The sequence below is a fragment of the Lynx canadensis genome, chromosome A1, assembly GCF_007474595.2.
Source record: "Lynx canadensis isolate LIC74 chromosome A1, mLynCan4.pri.v2, whole genome shotgun sequence".
Classification (NCBI taxonomy): domain Eukaryota; kingdom Metazoa; phylum Chordata; class Mammalia; order Carnivora; family Felidae; genus Lynx; species Lynx canadensis.
Genome location: NC_044303.2, coordinates 116,169,798 through 116,195,579, shown reverse-complemented (window position 1 = coordinate 116,195,579; position 25,782 = coordinate 116,169,798). Strand labels below are relative to the sequence as shown.

The window sequence follows — 25,782 nt, the reverse complement described above, 5'->3', positions numbered from 1 at the left end:
AATCTAGTGTGTGAGTAATGATACCTCAATACACTCTAATAATTTACATTTCTCTTGGGGCGCCTGGGTGGCTCAGTCAGTTAAGCATCCAACTTCAGCTCAGGTCATGATCTCGAGGTTCATGAGTTTGAGCCCCGCATTGGGCTCTGTGCGGACAGCTCATAGCCTGGAGCCTGCTTTGGATTCTGGGACTCCCTGTCTCTCTGCCCCTGCCCCATGCTCGCGCTCTCTCCGTCTCTCAAAAAATAAGTAAACATTAAAAAATTTTTTTTAAATAATAATTTACATTTCTCTTGTTATGAACGAAGTTGAACATCATTTCGTATGTTTAAAACCCATCTTTGTGTGTTTCTTTGTGAATTGTCTGTTCATGCCTCATGCTTATTTTTCTATGGGATTTTTGGTAAACTTTTCTCCATTTCAAGGCGGTTTTTAAGAAGTAAACTTAAAACATTAACCCTTTATCGGTGATACATATTGTGAACATTATATCCCATTTTGTCAACATTATATCCCATTTTGTCATTTGTCTTTTGATTTTGCTTATGGTGTTTTGTCACACAAAACATTTTTATTTATTTTTTTATTTTATTTTTATAAATATTTTTTTTCAACGTTTATTTATTTTTGGGACAGAGAGAGACAGAGCATGAACGGGCGAGGGGCAGAGAGAGAGGGAGACACAGAATCAGAAACAGGCTCCAGGCTCCGAGCCATCAGCCCAGAGCCTGACGCGGGGCTCGAACTCACGGACCGCGAGATCGTGACCTGGCTGAAGTCGGACGCTTAACCGACTGCGCCACTCAGGCGCCCCAAAACATTTTTATTTTTATGTGGTTAAATTTATCAATCTTTCGTTTTTCTTGCCTCTAGGTTTCAAATTATAGTTACACAGCCTGCCCCTACAAAGAGGTTAAAGAGAAATTCACCCAAATGTTCTTCCAGAACGTGTATGGTATTTATTTATTTATTTACAATTAAGGCTCTCATTCACTTAGAGTGTATTCTTTTTCATGGTATCAAGAATGTGTCTAATTTTACTGTTTTTTTCCCAAATGGCTCTCGTATTTGAAAAAGAACACTTAGGAGCTAATTCTTTGGGATATGAATAATTGATTTTGTTTTTATTTTCTTTTTCCTCTATTTTCCAAATTTTCCCTAATAAACTTTCTCTTTTTTTTTTAACACAGGAGGAAACATTTTTAAAAAGAAATAGAAAGCTGTAACAAGGACATGGGCATTCTGGAGGTCATGATTCCCACTAACGTTGCTTTTGTCCTCAGAACACGGAGAGTGCATATAGTTTTTATGGCCTAGCTCAGGACTTCATTTACACTTGCAAGTCTTATTTCTGTTTCATAAATGTGTGAGTATTCTCTCCTCAGTTTACACTGTGAATTTCTTGAGGTCAAACTGTTGATTAAATTAACAATCGTCATATTTCCCATAAGTGCACATATACTTGCTAAGTAAAATTTTCTGATTTTTACTTGACTATACATGGTAATTATGTTTACATATTCTTGAACATTTAAGTGTATCTTACAGAGCCAGATAAACAATGGTATGCTTATTAGTTGATTCAGATATTCCAACTTAGACCAGAGAAAAGTGGTAGTAGATTTGATTTTCTTTCTTTTTCTTTGCCTAGGCTCCAAACAATTTGTATGTATGTGTGTATATATTACAGTCTTCATAGAAAGGCTGCGTGTTAATTAACATGCTTTCACAGAGAACACAGAAATTTAGAAAGTGGAAGACATAGTTTTTTTTTAAATTATTATTTGAGAGAGAGAGAGAGAGAGAGAACGAGCGGTGTAGGGGGTAGAGGGAGAGGGAGGAAGAGAATCTTAAGCAGGTTGCACATTCAGCACCGAGCCTGATGTGGGGCTTGATCCCATGACCCTGGGATCATGACCTGAGCCAAAATCAAGAGTCAGATACCCAACTGACTAAGCCACCCAGGTGCCTCAGAGGACATAGTTTCCAACGTTTTTAAAATTTGAGCCCTATGTTGTTCAAAAAGAAATGGGAAAGTTTATTTATTACACTTTTCTTTATGCGAGAGTGCACTCTATAAAAGTTGTTTGTAGGTAATTTTTTTAATTAGCTGTATCATAACCTCAATGTTGGCTAATTTGTGATAGATAAAAATATGCATACAGATATTAGGATATAAAAGCTCAAATACATACACACCACCCATCACCAAGACTGCCTGGACTGCTTGTTCCTTTTCTGCAAATCTAACTTAATTTTTTTGTTTTGTTTCTACTTTTTGTCCAAGGCTTTTGTTGCTATTTCTTCAAAGGTGACATTACCCGTAAAAACTTTGGGGGAGGAGGACACACAGTGTGATTTATCCAGGGACAGCCACCCCTTTAGGAATGGCACTTTGTGGTGGTCCTTGCCTGATAAATTTTTCTCTTTGTCCTCCCGGTGAGTTTCCATCTATCCTTCAGAAAAACCCTCCTCTTCATCACTTCCTTTGTGATGTGTTTCTAGAGTTAATTCATCCTCTGTACTGATGCCTGAGGAATACCAATTTGAGTTTGATCAGAGGAGGAAGAGCCAGAGAGGAGACCTTAAGTGAAATGGTGTGGATAGAACCCCTGTGGGAGTGGGTTGTGGGAATGAAAAGCGGAAATAAGTCCCACAGACAACTGATTCATGAAGTTTTGTTATGAATGGAAACAAGAAGAGTGGACGTTGGGGGAAGGGAATACAGAGCCAAAGAAGCTTTTTAAAAAAATAGATGATATTATTATTCCCATTATCAGTAGACAGATGGCAATGAGGTAAAAGGGAAAAATTGATGATGTAGCAGAAGGAAAACATAATTAAGTGAAGTCCTTCAAAAGGCAAGGAAGGAGGGGATTTGGAACACACTGGCAGTGTTGGCTTTTGATAGGAACAGGTAAACAGTTGTTCCAGTGTGAGAGAGGAAAGGGAGAGAGTGAGTCCAGGTATGGAAAGGTTGGTATATTCGGTAGTGGGAAGAAGGGGGAATGCCTGTCATTTTTTCTCCTACCACAACACAGTTGAGGTCATCGAAATAAAATATTACCTACAAACTGCATAAAGAAGGTAAGCTACATAGTCTCTAGATAGTCTTGCCTAAGATACTGTTTCAGTATTTCTTGCCTTTTAACAAGCTACTTCCAAACTTAGGGGCTTAAAACCACAATTTATTATTTCTCACCATTCTATGAATTGACTAGGTGGTTCTTCTGCTTCCTGTGGTGTTGGCTGAGGTGCTGGGGAAGGCAGAATGTCCCAATGGCCTCACTCTCATGGCCAGCAGTTGGTCCTGGGTGCTAGCTGGGGCTGTCAGTCAGGGGCCCTGCTCTTCCTACACTTGGGCCTTGCCACACAGTTGCTTGGGCTTCCTCACAGCATGGTGGTCTCAAGGGAGAAGGACTTCTTACCTGTCTAACTGCTTGGCTGTTTGGAAAGGGATTCAATATTGGAGTAGTTTCAGCTTTGGGGGCCACCGTTTAAAACCTACCCATAAAATCTATACCTGGGAAGAATGATATCCATGTTTTGTCTTGCCGTTTAAAACCATCTGATAAGAATTCTCAACAATAGCAACAACAACAACTGTGATTTTTCGTAGATCCAGGATGTAAACAAAACTTCATTACTCCTTTGGTGATTTGCATCTCTTTTTCCAGGTAAAAAACTGCCACCTGAGGGGCGCCTGGATGGCTCAGTTGGTTCTGCGGCCGACTTCAGCTCAGGTCATGATCTTGCGGTCCATGAGTTCGAGCCCCGCGTCGGGCTCTGTGCTGACGGCTCAGAGCCTGGAGCCTGTTTCAGATTCTGTGTCTCCCTCTCTCTGACCCTCCCCTGTTCATGCTCTGTCTCTCCCTGTCTCAAAAATAAATAAAACGTTAAAAAAAAAAACTGCCACCTGTGACCAAGATTCCTCTTAGTTTTCTGTGCACATGGCAGATTTATCCCTAATGCAAAGTTTTAAAGTCCCATTTCCCCCCAACTAGTTACGGCATTTTTGTGTGTGTGTGTGTGTGACTTTTCATATACAAAAGAAAGGGGAGCATTGAAAGAATGATTGTACACAGGGGAAATGGAGAGCTCTTGCCTCTGAGTCCATGGATAGAAACACAGTCAGTTATACTCAAACCTTTGTGTGTCTGAGAGAACGGTGAGAAGGAAAGCTGAAAAAGTTGTATGTTCATGAAAAAGATATGTTCATAAATACAAAAAAAAAAAGTAGCTTCTGGGAAGAGCCACTTGTCCCCTATAGTTTTTCATTTTAATAAGCAACTGAAATGTAAGCATTATAATTCATTTTAAAAGGCGTTCTGGGGCGCCTGGGTGGCTCAGTCAGTTGAGCATCCGACTTCAACTCAGGTTATGATCTTGAGGTTCTGAGTTGGAGCCCCACGTTGGGCTCTGTGCTGACAGCTCAGAGCCTGGAGCCTGCTTCGGATTCTGTGTTTCCCTCTCTCTCTGCCCCTCTCCTGCTCTCACTCTGTGTCTCTCTCTCAAAAATAACTAAATTAAAAAAAAAAATTTTTAAGGCGTTTTGTTTTCCCCAGGACTTATATCACAAAATTACAAACTAAAAAATACCTGAAGCTGAACATAAATTTCCACTGAAAAAAATACCATTTTGGTGAGGAAGTGGTTGGTAGCAGAGACATTCCATGCGATACTATAAACATTTTATTACACCGTACCCTTATGTCTACTGGAAATCAGGGTTCCAAGTTGGAAAGCTTTATCTCTTCAATAGTTTCTGTATTTTATAGCACTTTTCCTACTTTTTTTTTAATTTTTTCAACGTTTATTTATTTTTGAGACAGAGAGAGACAGAGCATGAGTGGGGGAGGGGCAGAGAGAGAGGGAGACACAGAATCGGAAACAGGCTCCAGGCTCTGAGCCGTCAGCCCAGAGCCCGACGCGGGGCTCGAACTCACGGACCTCGAGATCGTGACCTGAGCTGAAGTCGGACACTTAACCGACTGAGCCACCCAGGCGCCCCAACACTTTTCCTACTTTTTAAAAAATGTTTTATTTATTTTTTGAGGGAGAGAGAGAGAGAGAGAGAGAGAGCGCGGGGGAGGGGCAGAGAGAGAGAGGAGCAGAGGATCTGAAGTAGGCGCTGCACTGACAAGCTGACAGCAGTGAGCCCAATGCAGCGCTCAAACTCACAACCCCTCCCCACCCCCACCCTTCTCCCCCCCCACCCCCATCACGAGATCACAACCTGAGCCAAAGTAAGCCAAAGTCAGAGGCTCAACTGACTGAGCCACCTAGGCATCCTGCACTTTCCCTACCTTTGCCTGCAAAATCCCCTTTCTGAGCCACAGGAATTTCTTTCATATTTGAGGCCACCTGCAGGGCCTCAAATACACTAAACGTTCTAAAAACTGTCTACAACTGTCTACAACGATGGAAATCTTCTATGTTTTCACTGTTTAATACAATAACCTCTAGTGATGTATGGTGATTGAGCACTTGCAATGTGGCTGGTGTGAATGAGGGGCAGAATTTAAATTTTACCTAGTTTTTTTTTTTTTAACGTTTATTTATTTTTGAGACAGAGAGAGACAGAGCATGAACAGGGAAGGGGCAGAGAGAGAGGGAGACACAGAATCTGAAACAGGCTCCAGGTTCTGAGCTGTCAGCACAGAGCCCGATGCGGGGCCCGAACCCACGGACCGTGAGATCATGACCTGAGCCGAAGTCGGACGCTTAACCGACTGAGCCACCCAGGCGCCCCAAATTTTACCTAGTTTTAATTGCTTACACACAATTTTTAAATAGCCACATGTGGGTAGTGGCTACCATATTGGACAGTACAGCCTGGTGTCTCGCTCATAGTTCATAAAATTCCGATCACCTCCTTTCCTCTAGAATCTGGTAAAACTGGGCTGCAATGTCATAATTCACTGGAGGACATTGCCCTAGCCTAGGGTTTTTTGTTTGTTTGTTTTGTAGTAATTTAATTAATGTCTCTCTCCCTCATTGGATCACAAGTTCCTAAGGGCAAGGGCTAAGTTTGTTTTTTCTCACTTTTATGTTATGCTTAGCACCTAGTCCAGTATTTGGGACATAATGGATGTTCAGAAAATAAATTACTACATGAATGAATTTACCTTTGGTATAAATGAGGCCTCCACTATCTACTATGTGTGTGTGTGTGTGTGTGTGTGTGTGTGTGTGTGAGAGAGAGAGAGAGAGAGAGAGAGAGAATGAGAATGAGAGAGAGAGAGAGAGAGAGAATGAGAATGAGAGAGAGAGAGAGAGAGAATGAGAATGAGAGAGAGAGAGAGAGAGAGAGGTTTCTGGAGAAGGATCTAAAGATGTGGACAGGAGACCAAGGCCAGGTTATTAACGAGAATTAGAGTTGGCTACAGAATACTTTGGAATCAGAAAATTGGCTTTATTAATAATAAGACTCTTCTTCAGCATTCACTATGTGCCAGACAATATCCAAAGTACTTTACAGGAAATGTCTTATATAATCCTCATAAGATGACCCTGCGGAATAAGTACTATTATTATCCCCATTTACAGATGGCACGGAGGAAAGGAGGAGTCACTTACCAAGGTCATACAGCTAGTAAATAGTAGAGCAAGCATTTAAATCCAAGCAATCTGACTTCAGAGCCTATCTTCTTAACCACAATGCTGTATTGCTTTCTGTTTGATTGTGTCCATATGGTGACAGAAGCTTAGTGACCTCAAATGTCTACATCAAGCTTTTGTCTAAATTTAAGCCTCAGTAAGCCAGTGTCTCCTGGAGGTTTAGGCCTCTTTCCAGTGGTGCAGGTGGAAGGAGGTGGGGGGTGGTAGAACCCAGGATAACAGGATATGAAAATCCGCACAGGATTCCTTTTCTAAGAAGTCAAACAAATATTTTTACTTTTAGGATTTTTTTTTTCCTGGTACGTAATAAAGGAGAAATAACACCTTCTCTTTTATTTTTTTTAATTTTATGTTAATTTATTTTTGAGAGCGAGAGAGACAGAGCACAAGCAGGGGAGGGGCAGAGAGAGGGAGACACAGAATCCACAGCAGGCTCCAGGCTCCAGCCCCGACGTGGGGCTCGAACCCACGGACCGTGAGATCATGACCTGAGCCGAAGTCGGACGCTTAACCGACTGAACCACCCAGGTGCACCGACACCTTTTCTTTACTAAAACAAAGCACAAAATAGTGAACCCCTACTCCTCCAAATCTCTGTTCTAGTTAAAAAGATCAGTGAAAACTCCTAAGAGTTACTATAGCCCGATTGTGAATTCTAGTTTTGTTTAGCTTTCCCTCCTCTCCTCCCCTCACCTCTATCCCATATGAAGTGCTCCACAGATGTTCCTATTTAGTTGTCTCTTTAATTGTTTCATGTAAGGATATCTCATCTTCCTGTGCTAATTATCCATTGTGTGCCCCCTCCCCCCAAACCCAGATTCACTCTCCACCCTGCCCAGTCCTGTTCTGAACCCTGGAGCACCATCCTCTCTTGGATATCACCTCTGGCTTCCAGTGGGTTCAGCAGAAGCTTGTCATGGGGGTAGGAAGAAGTGAAGCGATTGGGGATTTCTTCTCCCTCCTTTCCCCCTTACTTTGGTGCCATGTTCTTTTTTTTTTTTTTTTTTTTTTTTTTTTTTTTACGTTAGTTTATTTTTGAGAGAGAGAGAGAGAAAGAGAGAGAGGGAGGGGCAGAGAAAGAGGAAGACACAGACTCCAAAGCAGGCTCCAGGCTCTGAGCTGTCAGCACAGAGCCCGACACAGGACTAGAACTCAAAACCTCAAGATCATGACCCGAGCTGAAGTCAGAAGCTTAATCGACCAAGCCACCCAGGCACCCATGGTGCCATGGTCTTGTAGTAGCTGCTGACAACACCTCCAACACTGCTCCAGTCTCACTGAGACCCTGTATCCCCTTCCTCACCTTGCCCCTGAATGTCTAGGGAAGGGAAGGTTTTAACAAACTCCTGGCAGTCCTGGGTGCCTCTACCTACCTGTTGTTTCTTTTAAATCTGCCCACAGGGGCGCCTGGGTGGCGCAGTCGGTTAAGCGTCCGACTTCAGCCAGGTCACGATCTCGCGGTCCGTGAGTTCGAGCCCCGCGTCAGGCTCTGGGCTGATGGCTCAGAGCCTGGAGCCTGTTTCCGATTCTGTGTCTCCCTCTCTCTCTGCCCCTCCCCCGTTCATGCTCTGTCTCTCTCTGTCCCAAAAAAAATAAATAAACGTTGAAAAAAAAAATAAATAAATCTGCCCACAGACTTGTAAATAGCCCCTTTAGTAAATTATTTTAGGTCAACTATTTCAAGTAGAATATTATTTCCTGGTTGGTATCCTGCTTGATATATTTCACCCGTGGTGATCGTTCAAATTGTAAAGGCATGGAAGAAGCCTGGACTTTCAAAGAGATGTAGGATTAAAAAGGCTTCAGGTAGATTGTCCCACAGATTGGGTTGTGAGATTTTATTACTGTTTCCAACATTGTTCAGGGGAGAGAGGCTCTGAATGTGACAGACATGTGTACCCTGTTATATGTATCAGAGATAGCTCATCAGGGTTTTTTACAGCTCCATGAAATGACCCCAAGGTTATTTATTGCCCTGGGACTGATCAACAAGCAACCCTGTGATTACTATATGGGTTTCATAGGTAACTCGATCCAGAGAAAGGCGTACCTTGCAGGGTAGACACCAACATCCCAGACCCTGAAAAAGCATAGTCTTCTCTTTATTAATGAGATTGATATTTTTAAACAGAGAAAGAAAGACGAGTACTGTTTTCCATCTTTCCCCTTCCACAGGCATGCTACCTTTGTCTCGCTGGCTTGCATTTCTCAAATATGTATCTTTTGTTGGCGGTGTTGTTGTGTTTTGCTTTATGTTAAAATGAAGGTTTCTGGCACCCAAATCTATAAGCTAATCTGTATCTCTGCTCTGACAATGTATCTACTTTCCCATTCACTCCGGTTACAATAGAAGGATCACTTTTCCTGTGAAAGAGCAGCCCCCCCTCTCTGTGCTCTGACGCCCATCTTCTCTTTTCTTCTCAATGATTTCCCTCTTCGGTTATGCCCTTTCACCCACAACAATTTCTTTCCTTCTTATTGGAACATGCCCATCAGGTGCAAGCATCCTTTAGCATCTCCTGTGTTGGTAAAAACATTCCCTTGAATCCACATCCCCCTCCAACTGGTGCTTCATTTCTCTGCTTGTCTGCACAGCAAAACTTTTTGAAAATGTTGTTTATACTGGCTGTCACTGCTTCCTTACCTTTCACTGACTCCATCCTGGCTTCCCTCCAGGAAACCATCACTCCACTGAAAAAACTTGAGTCAAGGTCATGAGTGAATTCCATGTTGGCGAATTCTATCACTCTTTCTCATCCTCAGCCTCTTATAAACATTGGACACAGTTGACCAGTCTCTCTTGAAAATACTTTCTTCTCTTGGCTTCCATGGCACCATTCCCCCAGTCTCCTTTTCTGACTCCTCCTCTTCTATTCAATCTCTAAATGTTGGGTTGAGCCAGGCTAAGATCTAGACTTGTGCTGCCCACCTGTAGCTAGGGTGAAATAAGATTTGCCGGAAGGATAAAATGCACTCTGAATTTCAAAGACTTAGTGTGGAAACAAAAAGAATACAAAATATCTCATTAAAATTGTCTGTGAGTATATACTGAAATACTATTTTGGACATTTTTAGTTATTAAAATTCATTTCATCTGTTTCTTTTTACGTTTTAAATAAGGCTATTAGAAAATTTAAAATGACAGGGGCGCCTGGGTAGCTCAGCTGGTTGAGCATCCAACTTCGGCTCAGGTCATGATCTCACGGTCTGTGAGTTTGAGCCCCGCGTCGGGCTCTGTGCTGACAGCTTGGAGCCTGGAGCCTGCTTCTGATTCTGTGTCTCCCTCTCTCTCTGCCCCTCCGCTGCTTGTGCTCTCTCTCTCTCTCTCTTAAAAATAAACATTAAAAGAAATTTAAAAAATAAAATTCAAAATTACATGGTGTTTCACATATATATATTTAGTTTATTACTTTGAGAGAGAGAGCGCATGTGCAAGCAGGGGAGGGGCAGAGAGACAGGGAGAGAGAGAATCCCAAGCAGTCTCCACACTGTCAGCACAGAGCCCATGTGGGGCTCTATCTCACAAATCATGAGATCATGATCTGAGCAGAAATCAAGAGTCAGAGGCTTAACCAACTGAGCCACCTGGGCGTCCCTCACATATATTTCTATTGGACAGGGTAGTTCTAGATCTTTTCCCAATCAAATTTCTCATTTCATCTTTTTATCCCATTCTATAGCTTTACATAACATCTCTATGTGGATGCCCAAATTTAGACCTCTAACTCTGACCTCTCGTTTCAAGTCCAGACTTAACTATCCGGCTGGTCCTTGAACTTCCATTTAAACATCTAACAGGTGTCTCACTGTTACCATGTCAAAACTAGAATTTTCTTTTTTCTTCCAGCCCCATTATGTTACTTGCTAAGTTTCCTATCCCGATCTGTCCAGTTACTCAAGCCAAAATTTGAGTCATCCTCGATCACTTTATTTTCTGTACTCACTTCACCCAATCTTCCAGCAAGCCTTGTTGGTTCCACCTTCAAATTACATTTTGAATTCCACCCATTTTTCATCTCTTCTGCCACTACCCCAGTCTAAGCCACTGTCACCTCCTACCCACACTACTCTAACAGCTTCCTAAATGCTCTCTTTGCTTTCACTCTTGTAACCATTACAGTCTCTGTCCCATATTTGAGAGTGATCTCTTTTGTACATAAACCAAACGATGTCATTCCTCTTACTTAAACCCTCCAGTGACTTCTCATCGTACGTAGAATAAAATCCACACCTACAATAGCATGCAAGGCTCAGCCTAAGTCTGATCCCTACTTATCTCCCTAACCTCATTCCATGCCACGCTTTTCCCCTTGACATAACAATTTCTGGGGTGTCTGGGTGGCTCAGTCGGTGGAGCCTCCAACTCCTGATTTTGGCTCTGGTCGTGATCTCAGGGTCATGGGATTGAACCCCACGTGGGGCTCTGCGCTGACAGCATGGAGCCTGCTTGGGATTCTCTCTCTCACTCTCTCTCTCCCCTCCCACACTTGTGTGCACATGCGCTCTCTCTCTCAAAATAAATAAACATTAAAAAAATTATAACAATTTCCAGTCTCAGTGGCCTTCCTTCCCCACTCTGATCTTGTCAAGTTTGTCGTTGCCTCAGGTCCTTTGTATGGTGCTCTCCCCTCTGCCTCAAATGCTCTGCTCCCAGAGTTTTGTATGTCTACTCCTCTTCCTCCTTAAGATCTCAGCTCAGGAGCACCTGGGTGGCTCAGTCGTTTAAGCACCCGACTTCGGCTCAGGTCATGATCGCACGGTTTGTGGGTTCGAGCCCCGCATCGGGCTCTGGGCTGACAGCTCGGAGCCTGGAGCCTGCTTCAGATTCTGTGTCTCCCCCTCTCTCTGTCCCTCCCTCTCTCCCTCTCTCTCTCTCAAAAATAAATAAACATTTAAAAAAAAATCTCAGCTCAAACCCTGCCTCCTTAGAGAGGCCATCCCTGTGAGTGGCAGTCTGTTCGGGTCACTTCCAATCTAGTCATACTCACACACTCTCTCTTCCTCTTTTCTTTCTTTTGCTAAAATGTTTTGTGTCATTTCCTTTTTAGTGTCTGTCTCCCTTTAAAAGCATAAGCTCTTCAGGAGCAGGGACTTCGTGTGTCTTATTTGTACCTGCATTCTCATCATCTTGGATAAAGCTTGATCTAGAGTAGGCACTGAAAATAGTTTTGAGTGATAAATGGCAAAATAAATATTAATTATATGGATTTTTAAAAAGAAGGAACGAATGACATTTTTGGGGGGATTAACTTTATTTTGGAATGAATAATGTGGGATGTTTTAGAAACTAAGCCACAACTTAAAGAATATAATGCATTAGGCCTTAATAGATATTAACCCCTTGGTGGAATTGAGCTTGTTACGTTCAGCAAACATTGAGGACCTCTCATTTGCACGACAAACTCTCTGTGCCCTCAGAATTGGAGGAGCTGAGAGAACAGTGGGTCATTGAGCCTGAGAAGCAAAGAGGAGGGTGACATCATAGGAGAAAAGTGTGTGCACATTGGCCCAGGGAGAGGGGAGGGATAGAAGGAGTAGAGGGGTGGTCAAGGGCAAGTGTTAGCTCCTGACTTTAATTCGGCCTAGATTTTAGCTCAAGCTAAAAGGAACCAAGACAATTATTTCTTTAGCATCTGGGTCAGTATGCATAGTAGGTTTCAGTAAGTGCTTTCTGGTAGAGTGAATAAATAAGCTTATGAATCAGAAAGAAAATTCAGGAAAGGTAAAGTCTTAACATTTCTGACCTTGGACACATTGGAAATGTCTAGGAAGCAAATGAAAAAGAATGCACATGAATTGGAAATTATGAGGTAGAGACAAGGTTGAATTGGACACTCAAAGGTACACTAGCCTGAGGATTTGGGAATAAGAATAATTTCTTCTTCTCGTTCTGCTTCACGCCCCCAGAGTTGAATCAACCTCAGAGTTCCTGTTGACCTCAGGAGAGGATTCCAAATACACAAATCAGGAAAACAGAGGGAGGAAAATCTTTGAATGCTAACCAGCAAAAACATCCAGCTTCGGGGTGTCTCATTTTTCCCCAGTCCCAATTAGATACACTCTGACATGTAAAAGAGAAGTAATGATGGGGTGAAGCAGGGAGGTACTATCTGAAGGTGACAACGTGAACCTGATAATCTATGTCCAGATTATACCTCTGCTGTGCTCCGTTTTGGGCAGCTTCTGGATTTGAATCTAAAAGTGATATCTGGAAAAGAGATAATAATTTGTGCTCACATAGCACTTTTCATCTGAAGGTCTCCAAGCACTTTACAAAGAAATAAGTATTATTATCCCAGATGGAAGGACTCAGACAGAGGGGGTGCTGCCCTTTCCAGCAAATTGGAGAGTAGAAACCCTTGGGCGTCTGACACAGCCCTAGGCTATAAATTATTGAACCCTGTCCTCCCTTCATTGGGAGCTGGGACTATCAATGCTGTGACTTTGCATAAATAATTAAATAAACAAGCAAGCAAACAAACATCAGGCTCTACTCCTAAGAATTTTAGCATGTGTTCAAAACGTAGGACAATGGGTGGTTTTAAAACCACTGAATTTGGGGTAAAGTCTAGCTACTTAGGATAAGAAAAGCGGTTATTCTAATACTAGGTAACATGTGCCAGGCATTGTTTTAAGTAGCCTACATATTATATTTAAGCCTCACAACAACTGTAACGAGGGAGAACCTATTATCACTTTACCCATTTTACAGCTGAGGCCACAGAGACACAGAGAAGTTAAGTAACTCGGCCAAAAAATCGGCTAAGCAAGTGGCAGTGCCGGAATTCAGATGTGGACAGTCTGAGCCCATCGCTCACACTCTCAGCCAGTTACTCGGTGCCAGATACCGTGAAGCATTTTGCATGAATTATCTCATTGAATCCTCACAAAACCCCTAAGAGGTAGATACATCATTACCCCAGTATTAGCGGGGGAGGAAACCAAGACTTAGAAAGGTGAAGTGACCTGCTCACATTCTAGCAGGGGTGGAGCCAGGATTTTGAACCCTGGACAAAACAGCACAAAACAGGCAAGGCGTGGAGGTTTGGGTGCCGTTTCTGCCACTAACTAAGCTGCGTGACCTTGAGCAAATCAAATCATCTCCGTGGCCTCTGTCTACCTCTGAGAAAAGAAGACATCGGGCTGCATTGATGCTGAAGTCCTTCCCAGGGCTAATATCCTCAGATTCTCAGTATCTGTTTTCTGTTTAGTCCCCTGTTTGAAACTCCTTGGAGGAAAAGAAATTAACCACAGAGAACCTGAGAGTCACTCTGGAAGCCAAATTTAGAAAACAGATCTCAAAAGGAGAAAAAAGAAGTTTACAAAATGTCTTTATTTAGAAAACGAGACTGTCCTGCAGTGTTTGGCTGGATTTGTAAGACTCGGCAACCACATAAAAGCCAGACACATCTCCTCCACGAGCCAGTTCTCCTGGTCGTAGTGACTCGTGTAACCTGGTTCAGTGGCCAGAAATGGCCACTGAATCGGCTAAAACTGGAAGAAGCCCATCCTGTGTAGGAGGGATCTGGGAGAAGGAGCCAAGCTTTTCATGTGGGTGTTCTATCTCGAATTCAGAATGTCTATACCATTCTGTCTACTTCTGTTTTTATTCTCAGTGATTATTATATAGTGACACAGCCCACTGCTACCATGAACCAGTTTTTTCACAACCTGGTGGGGAGCCATGGTATAGTCAACAGGTCTGGCTTTCTATTTCTCCGGGTTGTTCTGTTCAAAAGTGTGAGCTTGAGCCACAGGAAACACAATTATCTTAAAGAGGTATATCTATACACTCCCATGTTCATGGCAGTGCTGTTCGCAACAGCCAAGGTACAGAAACGACCCAGATGTCCATCAGTGAATGAGTGGATAAAGATGGGATTTGTCACTCTCTATAAAATTATTATTATTCAGCCTTAAAAAAGAAAACAATTCTATTTGCCACAAACGGGTGAACCTAGGGGACATTATGCTAAGCGAAATGAGCCAGACACAGGAAGACAAATACTGCACGGTATCATTTATGTGTGGAATCTTTTCTCTTTTTTTTTTTTTTTAAATTTTTTTTTCAACGTTTATTTATTTTTCGGACAGAGAGAGACAGAGCATGAACGGGGGTGGGGCAGAGAGAGAGGGAGACACAGAATCGGAAACAGGCTCCAGGCTCTGAGCCATCAGCCCAGAGCCTGACGCGGGGCTCGAACTCCCGGACCGCGAGATCGTGACCTGGCTGAAGTCGGACGCTTAACCGACTGCGCCACCCAGGCGCCCCTATGTGTGGAATCTTAAAACACAACAAAACAAAATAATAAAATAAAATAAAATGAAAGTTAGACTTATAGAAACAGAATAGAATGGCGGTTGTCAGGGGCTGGGGAGTGGGGGAAGGGGGAGAGATTGGCAAAAGAGTGTAAACTTTCATTTATAAAATGAATAAGCTCTTAGGATCTAAAGTACACAGGGTGAGTATAGTTGATAACACTGTATAGATAACACTTTATCTATCTATGTAGAAAACGATTGGCTTTTGCACTTTATATTACACTTTTGTCCATGATACCTCAATTAAGCTGAAAAAATAAAAATAAAGAGAAAAAATAAAACAAAAAACCTCCCAAAAGTGTGAGCTTTGAGTTTGTGATAAATCTTGGCCCTATTAGTAGACTTTGTGATCTTGGGAAAGTCACATCAATTCTCGCAATGTCTCAATTTTCCTCCTCTGTTTGTAAAATGTTGCCTCCACCCCTTGGTCTCCAGTGGTATACATTTCAGATAGTCTGCCACTGATAGAAGTATCTGGGAGAGGTTAGGGACCTCTCCGATGACAACAGGGTGAGGCAGAGAGATGTGGCAGTGGTGTGCACAAAGCAAGCATTTGGGCAACGACGAACCTGAACAGGAATCCTAACTCTGTCATTTGGGCAAGTTATTAATCCTCTACAAGTCTCTTCAGCTTGTAAAATGCAAAACTGTTGAGGTATGGAAATATAAACACGAAGCTCCTGACATACGATAGACCATTAATAAATGGCCCATTATTATTTTTATGATCAGTTGTTGAATTATGACTAGTTAGCAGGTTCAGAATATCAAGATTTATTTTCTTTTTTGTCTATTAAACTTTTAAAATGTTTATCCATTTTTAAAGAGAGAGAGAGACAGAGAGAAAGCAGGGGACGGGCAGAGAGAGCTTGAGATTGAGAATCCCAAGCAGGCTCCATGCTGCCAGCACAGAGCCTGACGCCGGGCTTGAACTCAGGAACAGTGAGATCATGACTTGAGCCAAAATCAAGAGTTGGATGCTCAACCGATTGAGCCACCCAGGTGCCCAATCAAGATTTATTTTCTAAAACATGCACACTAATTCACTTTGATCGCCAGGAAAGAGCCAATTAGGTGTGTCCTTCTAGGAAACCAGACACCCTGTTTTTCTATACTAAAGGCTTGAGGCTAATTCTGGAAGCTGGACAGGAAACCTGGACAGGTACTTCTCTTCCCCTTAGAAGTCTCTGCCTACGGCCCCACTTTCTGTGGCCACGGGAATTCTAGTAGTCTGCTGGGATTTCAAAACTTTCCTTTTGTTCTGAAGAGGGTAAAATTATAATGCAATAATTCCCAACCCTTTTTAGCATCAGACCTTCATCTTAAGGCCAAAAAATAATTTCAAGGAAACCCATACAATGAAAGTTCTATTTGAAGTAGCTTTTTAAAAAAGTTTTTTAAATGTTTATTTATTTTTGAGAGAGAGCATGCAAGCAGGGAAGGGGAAGAGAAAGATGGAGACACAGAATCCAAAGCAGGTTCCAGGCTCTGAGCTGTCAGCACAGAGCCCGATGCAGGGCTTGAACTCACAAACTGCAAGATCATGACCTGGGCCGAAGTCAGGTGCTTAACCGACTGGGCCACCCAGGTGCCCCGGAAGTAGCTTTTGATTAAGAACATACATGATAACAATTAGAAACAGTATGAAGTTAGAGGATCCTCTGAAACATTTTTTCCAAATAGGTAGTATACGAGCCTGATGTAACATTCACCCAGTACAAAAGGGTATAGTACTTTCACTCGCTCCTCAGTCACTCAGTGCCCTTCCCAGAGCCCACTGTTGTTTCAGTTTCTGCTGTGTCCTTTCAAAGGTAATCTATGCTTTACAAATACTTACATATTTATCCTTTAAAACAAGACAAAATGATAGGATATCTTTCCACTGTTCTTCATACCTAACAATGTCTTGTTATACTTTAAATTATTTTTAATGTTTGTTTATTTTTGAGAGAGAGAGAGACAGACAGAGCACGAGCAGGGGAGGGGAGAAGAGAGAGGGAGACACAGAATCCGAAGCAGGCTCTAGGCTCTGAGCTGCGAACACAGAGCCTGACATGGGGCTCGAACTCAAGAACCATGAGACCATGACCTGAGCCGAAGCCAGACGTTCAACTGATTGAGTCACCCAGGCGCTCCCTGTCTTGTTATACTTTAAAATGGGTCTGTGAAAAAGGGAAAGAGGATGTGTGTTTTTGTTCATCATGGTGGCATCTACTATTGAAAAGTTGAATTGTATCTGTTAATATACAAAAAGTCCAAGTGTACATTAACTACACAGCACTTAGAGATTCTCAGCTCTAAGTTGGGAACCACTGGTATAAGAAAGTTAACAGTAATATTCAACATTAATTTTGGCCCTTACTCTGTATCAGGCATTGTTCTAAGCACTTTACACTTATTATCGCATATAATCCACATCCTTCAAATCCTTCTCTCAGCTTAAGTGTTATCTCCTCAGAGAAGCTTTCTAGTATCCAAGTTTACCTGCCCTCTCCCCTTTCCATTATTCCCTATCATTTCATCCTATTGATTTCCTTCAGGAGACGAACCTCTATAAGCAATTAGTTACCTATCTGTCTATTTGTTTACTGTTGCTTTTCCCAACAGTACAGGCTTTAAGAGCAGGGACAGTGTCAGTTTGGTTCCCTGCAGTATATCCAGTGGTCCGTAGTGTGCCTCAGTGTTTGGCACAGAGGAGCCATTCAACTGGATATTAGTATATAACGAGCAATGAAACAACTTTATGGGGTAAACCCTATGATGATCTCCATTATACATATGAGGAAATGAAGGCCTAGAGAGAAAAACGGGTTCATCCCAAAGTTTGTGAATTACAAAATTGATTTGAAACCCAGCTCTGCTTGACCCCAGAGCGCAAGTTCTTTACCACTCTGGTCTCCGGAACCGAGGTCTCAGTACAGTCCTGGCTGTGTGTGATCTTGAGTAAGTTCCTTTTCCTCCCTGGGACTGGGTGGTCCACTGAGAAACAGGAGAGTGAAGTTAGCAAAATTCCTTACAGTGACGTTCTGTGACATGGGAGATCGTGATCTACGAAAATATAAAGAGGAACATTGAAGGGGCCAACAAGACTGGCTCTCTTAAGAGAGCTGACTTTAGATCGTTTTCTTCCTTCCCTCCTTTCTTCACTGAAGATTTGCTGATCTCTGTTCTATGCCAGCCACTGTGTTATAGTGCTCCAGAGACTAATAGGACATAGTCCCTGCCGTTAAGGTGCCTGGTCTAATGGGTCTAATGCAAACCCACTAACAGCTGCTTTTAGTATAGGTCGGTGCCATCCAGTAATATGTATGAGGCCCATGGTTACATGAAAGAGGAAGGGATTAATTCCATCATGTTATGTGTATGGTTCTGGGGATGGAGATAGATGTGAGGAAGGGAGAGATGAGGTATAATGCTGAGCTGGGCCTTGGGGAAAGAATAGCTTTCCCAGATGGACAAGGTTGAGGTAAGGCTTCTGGACACAAGAGACATTATCTGTGGAAGCACAGCAAGAAACAGCATGCTGTGCTGAGGATTCCTGGGGTGGTGGGTTGGCTCCCAGCGTATGGAGCTGGTTAGGTAGAGGGAGCCCATGAAGAGTCATGCTGAAGAGTCTGTGGACTTGATTCCTCCGAGCAGTGGCATGGCCAACTCATATCTACATTTCATCTTTAGAAGGGTGACTCTGACGGTGGTAGCACTGGAGGAGGGCGATGGGGCAAAGGGTGCAGAGACTAGTTAGGAAGTGTGGCGGTAGCCGAGGTGAGAGATGATGAGCACTTGGACCTCAGGCATTCACAGCAGGGCTGGAGAGGATACACTGGAGATTTTTTAAAAGGTAGAGCAGAAGGACTTGGTGATTGATTGGATGAGGGAAAATAAGGGGAGACCATGGGACTTATTTGAAGGGACCAGGTGGCCAAGTATAAAATACTGCCATTGACAACTATAGCGAGTTTGGAGTGGGGTGGGAGAAATAACACTGTTGGCTTTGGATATGTTAAGTTTGAGGTGTCTCTTCGACAGCTAGGAAAGGTTTAGCTCCATCCTTCCTTTCCAGAATAGCCGTCCAAGCCTAAGCCAGACATCCCTGGGCTGGCTTCCTGCGGGGCCCAGGCAGGGGTAAAATTCTCTAAGACCTGAGTAGAATTCCTGAGTTCCACATCCTTCAAGGATATAAGAATAAGCTGGGTATTGAAAACTAGATCCTTATTGATAGGAGGAGAATGGATCGTGGATTTGCTTTTTTAAATCAGATGCCGGCTCCAGTGGACCAAACCCTTCTGCCTCTTGCAAGCATCAGACTTCTACAAAGAAACCTTTTCCTATGGAGCAGCCAGCCTCTGGCCCTGACAGGCTCTGGCTCTCAAGCTGGCTCCCGAGAAGACCCCTACCTCCCTTAGGGAACAGCTTTTTAAAAGACGATGAGGTTGTGCAATGCCTGGCCCTGTCTAGCAGCTGCAGAAAGCCCAGAGTCTTGGGAATGGACCCACTCCCAGCCACCACCCTGGTGGCGTTAGGTGTCCTCGATGCCGAGACAAGACTCCACGTAGCCCTAACGCTTTCCAAAAATGATGGGACTGGAATCCTTCCCCACCTCAATTCATACTTCTAGAGCTCACTAGGTGTTGGCAGGGCCGAACACGTGGGGTCGACTAGGGGCCGGCCTCTAGGGTCCTGCCAAGGAAGGGGACAACCCAGGAGGTGGAGGGCTGGCCCGCCACACCTCGCGTGGAAATCTCCCTGGCTGCTCCAGCTGATGGCCAAAAGGCAGGGGCACACCCTGTGTCCCACTCCCACTTTCATAGGACGGTGCCAGAATCCCTTATCTCTACTCCGTCCTCTCGTCACACACTGCCCTACTGTCCTGCCCATAAATCCCAAGAGCTAAGGTAGCGCGATTCCTCCCGCGCCCCTGCGGGCCCCGAAGCCCGGCGCTAAGGCAGTGCAGTCCCAAGCTTCCCCTGCAGAAGCCGCGCTCCTCACTCGGTCCGGGGGTAGAGGGGGCGCGAGAGAGCAAGTGGGCGGGCGTCCTATTCTCCGCATCCTCCTCCAGGTCCTGGCGCGCAGGGTGGGAGCGCCGCGCGGCTCCGCGCTGCGCATCGCGGCCCGCTTGCCGCCTGCCCCCTGCCCTAGCTGGGCCGCCTCCCCGGGCTGCCGGTGGAGGGCTACGAGGCGCTAACGTTACGCTGTTTCCGGTTTTCTAGCGGGCTCTGTTTCCCCTCCCAAGGCGGCGGCGGCGGAGCGGCGGAGCCCCCCAAATGGCCTGGCCAGATGCGGCAGGTTTGCTGCTCAGCGCTGCCGCCGCCGCCACTGGAGAAGGCTCGGTGCAGCAGCTACAGCGACAGCAGCAGCAGCGGCAGCAGCAGCAGCAGCAGCAGCGGCAGCAGCAGCGGCAGCAGCGAGAGGAGCAGCAGCAGCAGCAGCAGCAGCAGCAGCAGCAGCAGCGAGAGCAGCAGCAGGAGCAGCAGCAGCAGCAACAGCAGCATCTCCCGTCCCGCTGCGCCCCCAGAGCCGCGGCCGCCGCAACAGCCGCAGCCCCGCAGCCCCGCAGCCCGGAGAGCCGCCGCCCGCTCTCGAGCCGCAGCCGCCGGCGGCATGAGGCGCGACCCGGCCCCCGGCTTCTCCATGCTGCTCTTCGGTGTGTCGCTCGCCTGCTACTCGCCTAGCCTCAAGTCGGTGCAGGACCAGGCGTATAAGGCACCCGTGGTGGTGGAGGGCAAGGTACAGGGGTTAGCCCCGGCCGGCGGCTCCAGCTCCAACAGCACCCGAGAGCCGCCCGCCTCGGGTCGGGTGGCGCTGGTAAAGGTGCTGGACAAGTGGCCGCTCCGGAGCGGGGGTCTGCAGCGCGAGCAGGTGATCAGCGTGGGCTCCTGTGCGCCGCTCGAAAGGAACCAGCGCTACATCTTTTTCCTGGAGCCCACGGAGCAGCCCTTAGTGTTTAAGACGGCCTTTGCCCCCATCGACACCAACGGCAAAAACCTCAAGAAAGAGGTGGGCAAGATCCTGTGCACTGACTGCGGTGAGTCGCCCCCTCCCTCTGCTAGAGAAAGGGGGGAGGGGAGAGGTGGTAGAGAATGGGGGTGGGGCGGAGAGGTGCTGCAGGTGCCCAGGCCTGGCAGCGGCGGGCTGCTGGGGGGTGGGGCCGCCCCTGGGCAGGGCGCCTGGCACGGGTGGGTGAGGGGGTTGGGGTTGGGGAGAAGGAGGATCGGGCTTAAAGTGTGCCAGGGGTGGGGGGCGGGGGAAGGCGCTGGCCTGTGCCAGCAGCGATCTGCGGCTGATGTATGGCAAGTGGAGCTGGAAAGCTGCCATCATAGCCCAGTAGCGGCAGGAAAAACGGAGAAGTCCGGGCGGTGCTGGCCCGAGGCTCAGTGAGTCAGGAGTGACCCTCGGAGGCCTTGCCCGCTCTGCTCCCATGGGCCTGCCTTGCTCAGGCTGGAGAGGGTCTGCAGGAGCAGCCGGGCAGACTCCCAGCTTGTGAAGGCCTCCGCTTACAAGTTCTCCTAGGGAATGATGGCCCCCGCCCCCTCCTTCCTCTCCTGGGCTCCGGGTTCTGCTCATCCACACCGCTGGCGCAGACAGAGTTGGACTTTTTATGCTACTGTTTTCCGTCCTCCATGTGGCTCGGGTGTTTTCTCCATTGTGATTGCCCGTCTTTGCTAAGCAGTTAGCATGCTTTCTCTTAACGTCCAGGACCATCGAGCAGACACCTCTCTTGGCTGTTTCTGGGAGATTTCACTAGGTCTGTTGATGGTGATGACAGTGAAAGAGAGTAACTTACTTCTGCTGAATGCTGTAAGTTCAAGCTCTGACATCTTACTGGCAGGATGTGTTGACTGCGTCTCTCATCTTCATGGTTTTGGGCGCTGCACAGGAACGCAGGTGACTGGAAACAAAACACTGAAATCTGTAGGTCTCTGTAGGTGGGAGTGGAGGTATCCCATGACAAAAGTCAAAGAAATATCAGTTTAAGAGCTTTTGTTTCTTATCCCTGCACCCAATACTTCTCAGTAAGGTATTTCAAACCAAATCGGCCCCATACTGGAGTATTTGGTGTTAGCTTATCTTGTGCTTATTCATATTGGGGTTTCATTTTGTCCCAAGTAAGGCTGAATTTGGTGCTTGCTGTGTGACTCTGAGCTGTGTAATCACTGAATTGTGACAGATGTCCTGGATGGCCATCGAAGTTGGCTTGTTTACCAGTTTACCAATTGGTTCTAGATAGGCTTTGAGAAGCAAAGAATGTGTAACAGCTCATAGGAGGTTTTGCTGCCCTTACCTTTCTAGATCAATGCCTTTGACTTTTGGAAGCTTTCCTCCTCTTACCAACCCCCCCCCCCCCCGCCGCCGTCCTTCAGGAGACAAATTTTAATTTAGTGGTGGTAGTATATCTAGGCATTATGTTGAACAGTGATCACTTTGATCAGAAGAATCTTGAAGTATCTTAATAAGGAGGGAAAAACTTTGGTGGTAACAGCAGTTTCTCTCTCTGACATTGTTCTGAGGAATATTGTTGACTGCTCTTTAATGTCTTAAATGTTTTATGATGACAAGTTGAGACCAGTTAAGAATGTCTAATTTTTTATTGTTAAGTATTTTATCTGAGACCCCGTGGGGAGCTGTGGATCTGTATTGTGCAGTGGGAAAGAGATAGTAAAAACATTTATTGAACCTTGTCCAAGGACAGCTTCTGTTTTGGTTTTCGGTGAGTTGCTCCTGAATATGCACAGGGCACATCACCACATAATCCCTAGTCTGGTCCACTGAGACCCAATGGTGATTGTCAGGTAATCCCCTGTCTTCCTCCTCCTCCTTTACTCCTTCCCTCCTGACAATTATGCCTTGTTCGTTTTAGTGAGAGTTTAATAGTTTAATAGTTGAATGTGTGATCAGGAAGGATTTGGAGGTCAGAAATGTTGTCTGCTTTGAGCTTATGATCGCCTCATATGATTGAAATGGCATGGGTAGTATAGTGCCCAGAAGATACTGCAATCCGTGCTAAGGAGAAGGCTCTCCCACACTGCAAATTATCAAGGAGCAGGAATGAGCATGGAAGTAAACACTTCAGAAATGCAAATATTTTTGCTTTGAGTTGATAACATATAGATCTGGGTCAGTTCAGGAGGGGGGCTTTATACAAGGGGATTAGAAATTAAAGGACATATTTTCGAGAGGAAACTTGTGGAACTGGTGATCGTGTGGCAGAAGAGCATAGACTACATTTTCCTATTTTCGACTACGGGGTTAAAGAAAGCAGAAAGCATGCACTGGTGATGGTATATTAAATAAGGAAACAAAATCATCCTAACTAACCACAACACCTTCCTTGTGTTCAGCAGGAAATAACTAACAAATTCATTTTCTGTTTTCTGTCTCTAAAGAAAGCCCTCTAGGCCACAGGGTCATTGGGAACATTTTCTCCTTGGAGCAGATATGCCCATTGCAAAATAGGGAAACTGGCACTCAGAAACTGTCATCATGGCCGTTATATTGAGCAACTGTGGTTGAATTGTTACTTTGTTTAGCCAGTTCCAGCTCTGAATGTGTCTGGATTCAGAGAGGTATGGTTCCTGGGGAGATCATCTAGAAAGGTGTGTTTTGGTGGGCCAGGACTTTGGGATAATATACCATATAGAGTGATACTGAGCTTAAAAGTTAGCAAATGTCTCAGTAGCATCAGTGAGGGGTCATACTGGACCCTTTCTAGAAGGTCCTCATAATGGCTAATTTCACCGCAACTGTAGAATATCGATTTGAAGCATGTGAAATCTGGCTGCAATAACAGTATGTGTCAGAGGGGTATTTTTATAGATCTCATGTGTATCATTCATCCAAAATTACTACCTCTGGTGGTAAAGAGTTGAGTACAATCTTTGCATTTCTAAGATTGCATACATGAGGTGTTTTCTATGCCTTCTGTGGAAAGGAGATGAAAAAGAGTTAGAAAGAAGTCTCAGAGATTAGCAACTCTGTACAAGGCATCCTGTTCTGCAAACAGGCCTGCATTTTAAACAATGGTTGCATATATTTTGGTATAATCACACCCTATCTTGTTGTTTTCCTATGTATATGCTTTTAAGCTGTTTCCTTGTTGAATAGACACAGCCGATGTGTTACCAAAAAAAAAAAAAAAACAAAAAAAACAAAAAAAACCAGATCATTCTTCCTTTGGAACTTTCTGACTTGCAGTTTTCTTCCAATGTATAGTGTTCTTTGTTGTTAAAGATGGAAAAGGTGTATTCCTGGAGCACTTTACATTCATTCAAATAGTTTTTAATTAATTTGACATCCAGATTCACATGTTAGGGGAAGGTGGTTCACAAAATTTGGTAAAGCAAAAGTGACTGCATATTTTTAAAATGCTGTTTATTTAAAGAATCTTTTCTTCCCCAGCCAGCTGGAAACCCAGCTGTGCTGCAGCTTGAAGATGGGAAAGTGAAACTAGACTAGAAACTGACCATCCATGGTGGTAAGGACAAGGCTTGGTTATAGATTTAGGGGTAGCATTACTATCATAAAGTCATTCGTTCTTTCAGTGGCTGCTTTCCATAGCAGATTTTAATTCTTGGCAGTGGGAATCATATTTTATCTTTGAGGTCCTTCTCCTACCTCTCCTGGTCCCTGATGTTGGTACTGTGCTGGTTTATAGAGGGACTCTCCTGAGGGTCTTTTGAATGAATGAAGTCAAGTGAAGTTAAAAAAGCAAGCCTCCAGATTAATACTAAAACAATCTTAACTCTGATCTGTGACACCAAGTCTCAAAAGCTGAATTTGATGATAGCCTTTACCTGTCGCTATGGGAACCTTTTTTCCAAAGGAGTAGTTATCAACTAGAGTACTTAACCACAATGTGCTTAATCACTGTGCTGATTAGTGTTAATGGGATTTGAGCAGTGTCAAGAATAAAGGTCTTGCTGGAGAGGACCCTCTTTTTTTTTCTTTTTGGAGAATAGATTACCACTCCCTCACCCTCATGTTTAAATGAAAATAAAACAACTAAAATAAAACAACTAACAGTTTGAGTTAACAAATATCTTGGGAACTAGAGAGGGTGGCGGATTAACTAACTAGGTGACTCACTTCTTGGTTCCAATCCTCTTTACCGTCTTTTATTATCTAGGACATTTTCATTTTATTTCCTAATAGTGAGTGCATCAATAGCTTTTTTCCTTATAAAATTGTATTTAGCTTTTTGAGTATGTAAAATATTTATACGCCTTATTCCAGAAAGTACATACAAATATATGGTGAATGGGGTGCTTGGTGTCTGATGCTTAATCTCAGCTCAGGTCTTGATCTCAGGATTGTGAGTTCAAGGCCCATGTTGGGCTTTAAAAAAAAAAAAAATACGTGGTGAAAAGTCTCCCTCTAAGCTACCTGTTCCTAAGGCAATTGAAAAATGACAAATTCTTGAAATGTGTACTTCTCTAAAAGTAAAATGTTTGTCAAAGAAGCCATGTTTTTCTCTTAAAAGATGGAGAATGTTAATTTTGCCAGTGAGTCAGTATTATGGGAACTTCTTCCCAAGATATATATATATATATATATATATATATATATATATATATATTCACCACCCTACCTCGCAAATATAACCCTTGGGTCAGGAATGAAAATCCCAAATTGTTTTCCAGATACTTTGCCTTTAAGAAGTTTTCTGTGACAGTGAATTTTGTGATGAATCTTAATTGGGACGCTCAAAGGAGAGATGCAAAGATTTGCCACTGAGCTTTAGGGCCATAGCTCTGCCGGTACAGCAATTCCTACTGTTTCACACTCTTGATAATCTCACAACAGAATCCGTGTGAGAAATCACATGATTCCATATGTGGAAAGAGA

At 44.2% G+C, this 25,782-nt stretch overlaps 1 protein-coding gene across 5 annotated transcripts in view; it reads left to right on the top strand.

The window, feature by feature from the left end:
• Positions 1-20,217: 20,217 nt before the first annotated feature.
• NRG2 (neuregulin 2) overlaps positions 20,218-25,782 on the top strand; it is a 185,235-nt gene continuing 179,670 nt past the window's right edge. For all 5 annotated transcript variants that reach the window (XM_030319541.1, XM_030319533.1, XM_030319506.1 and 2 more), the window contains exon 1: positions 20,218-20,965. In XM_030319541.1, coding sequence (XP_030175401.1) covers positions 20,218-20,965 — 748 coding nt within the window. The remainder of the gene's footprint in view (positions 20,966-25,782) is intronic.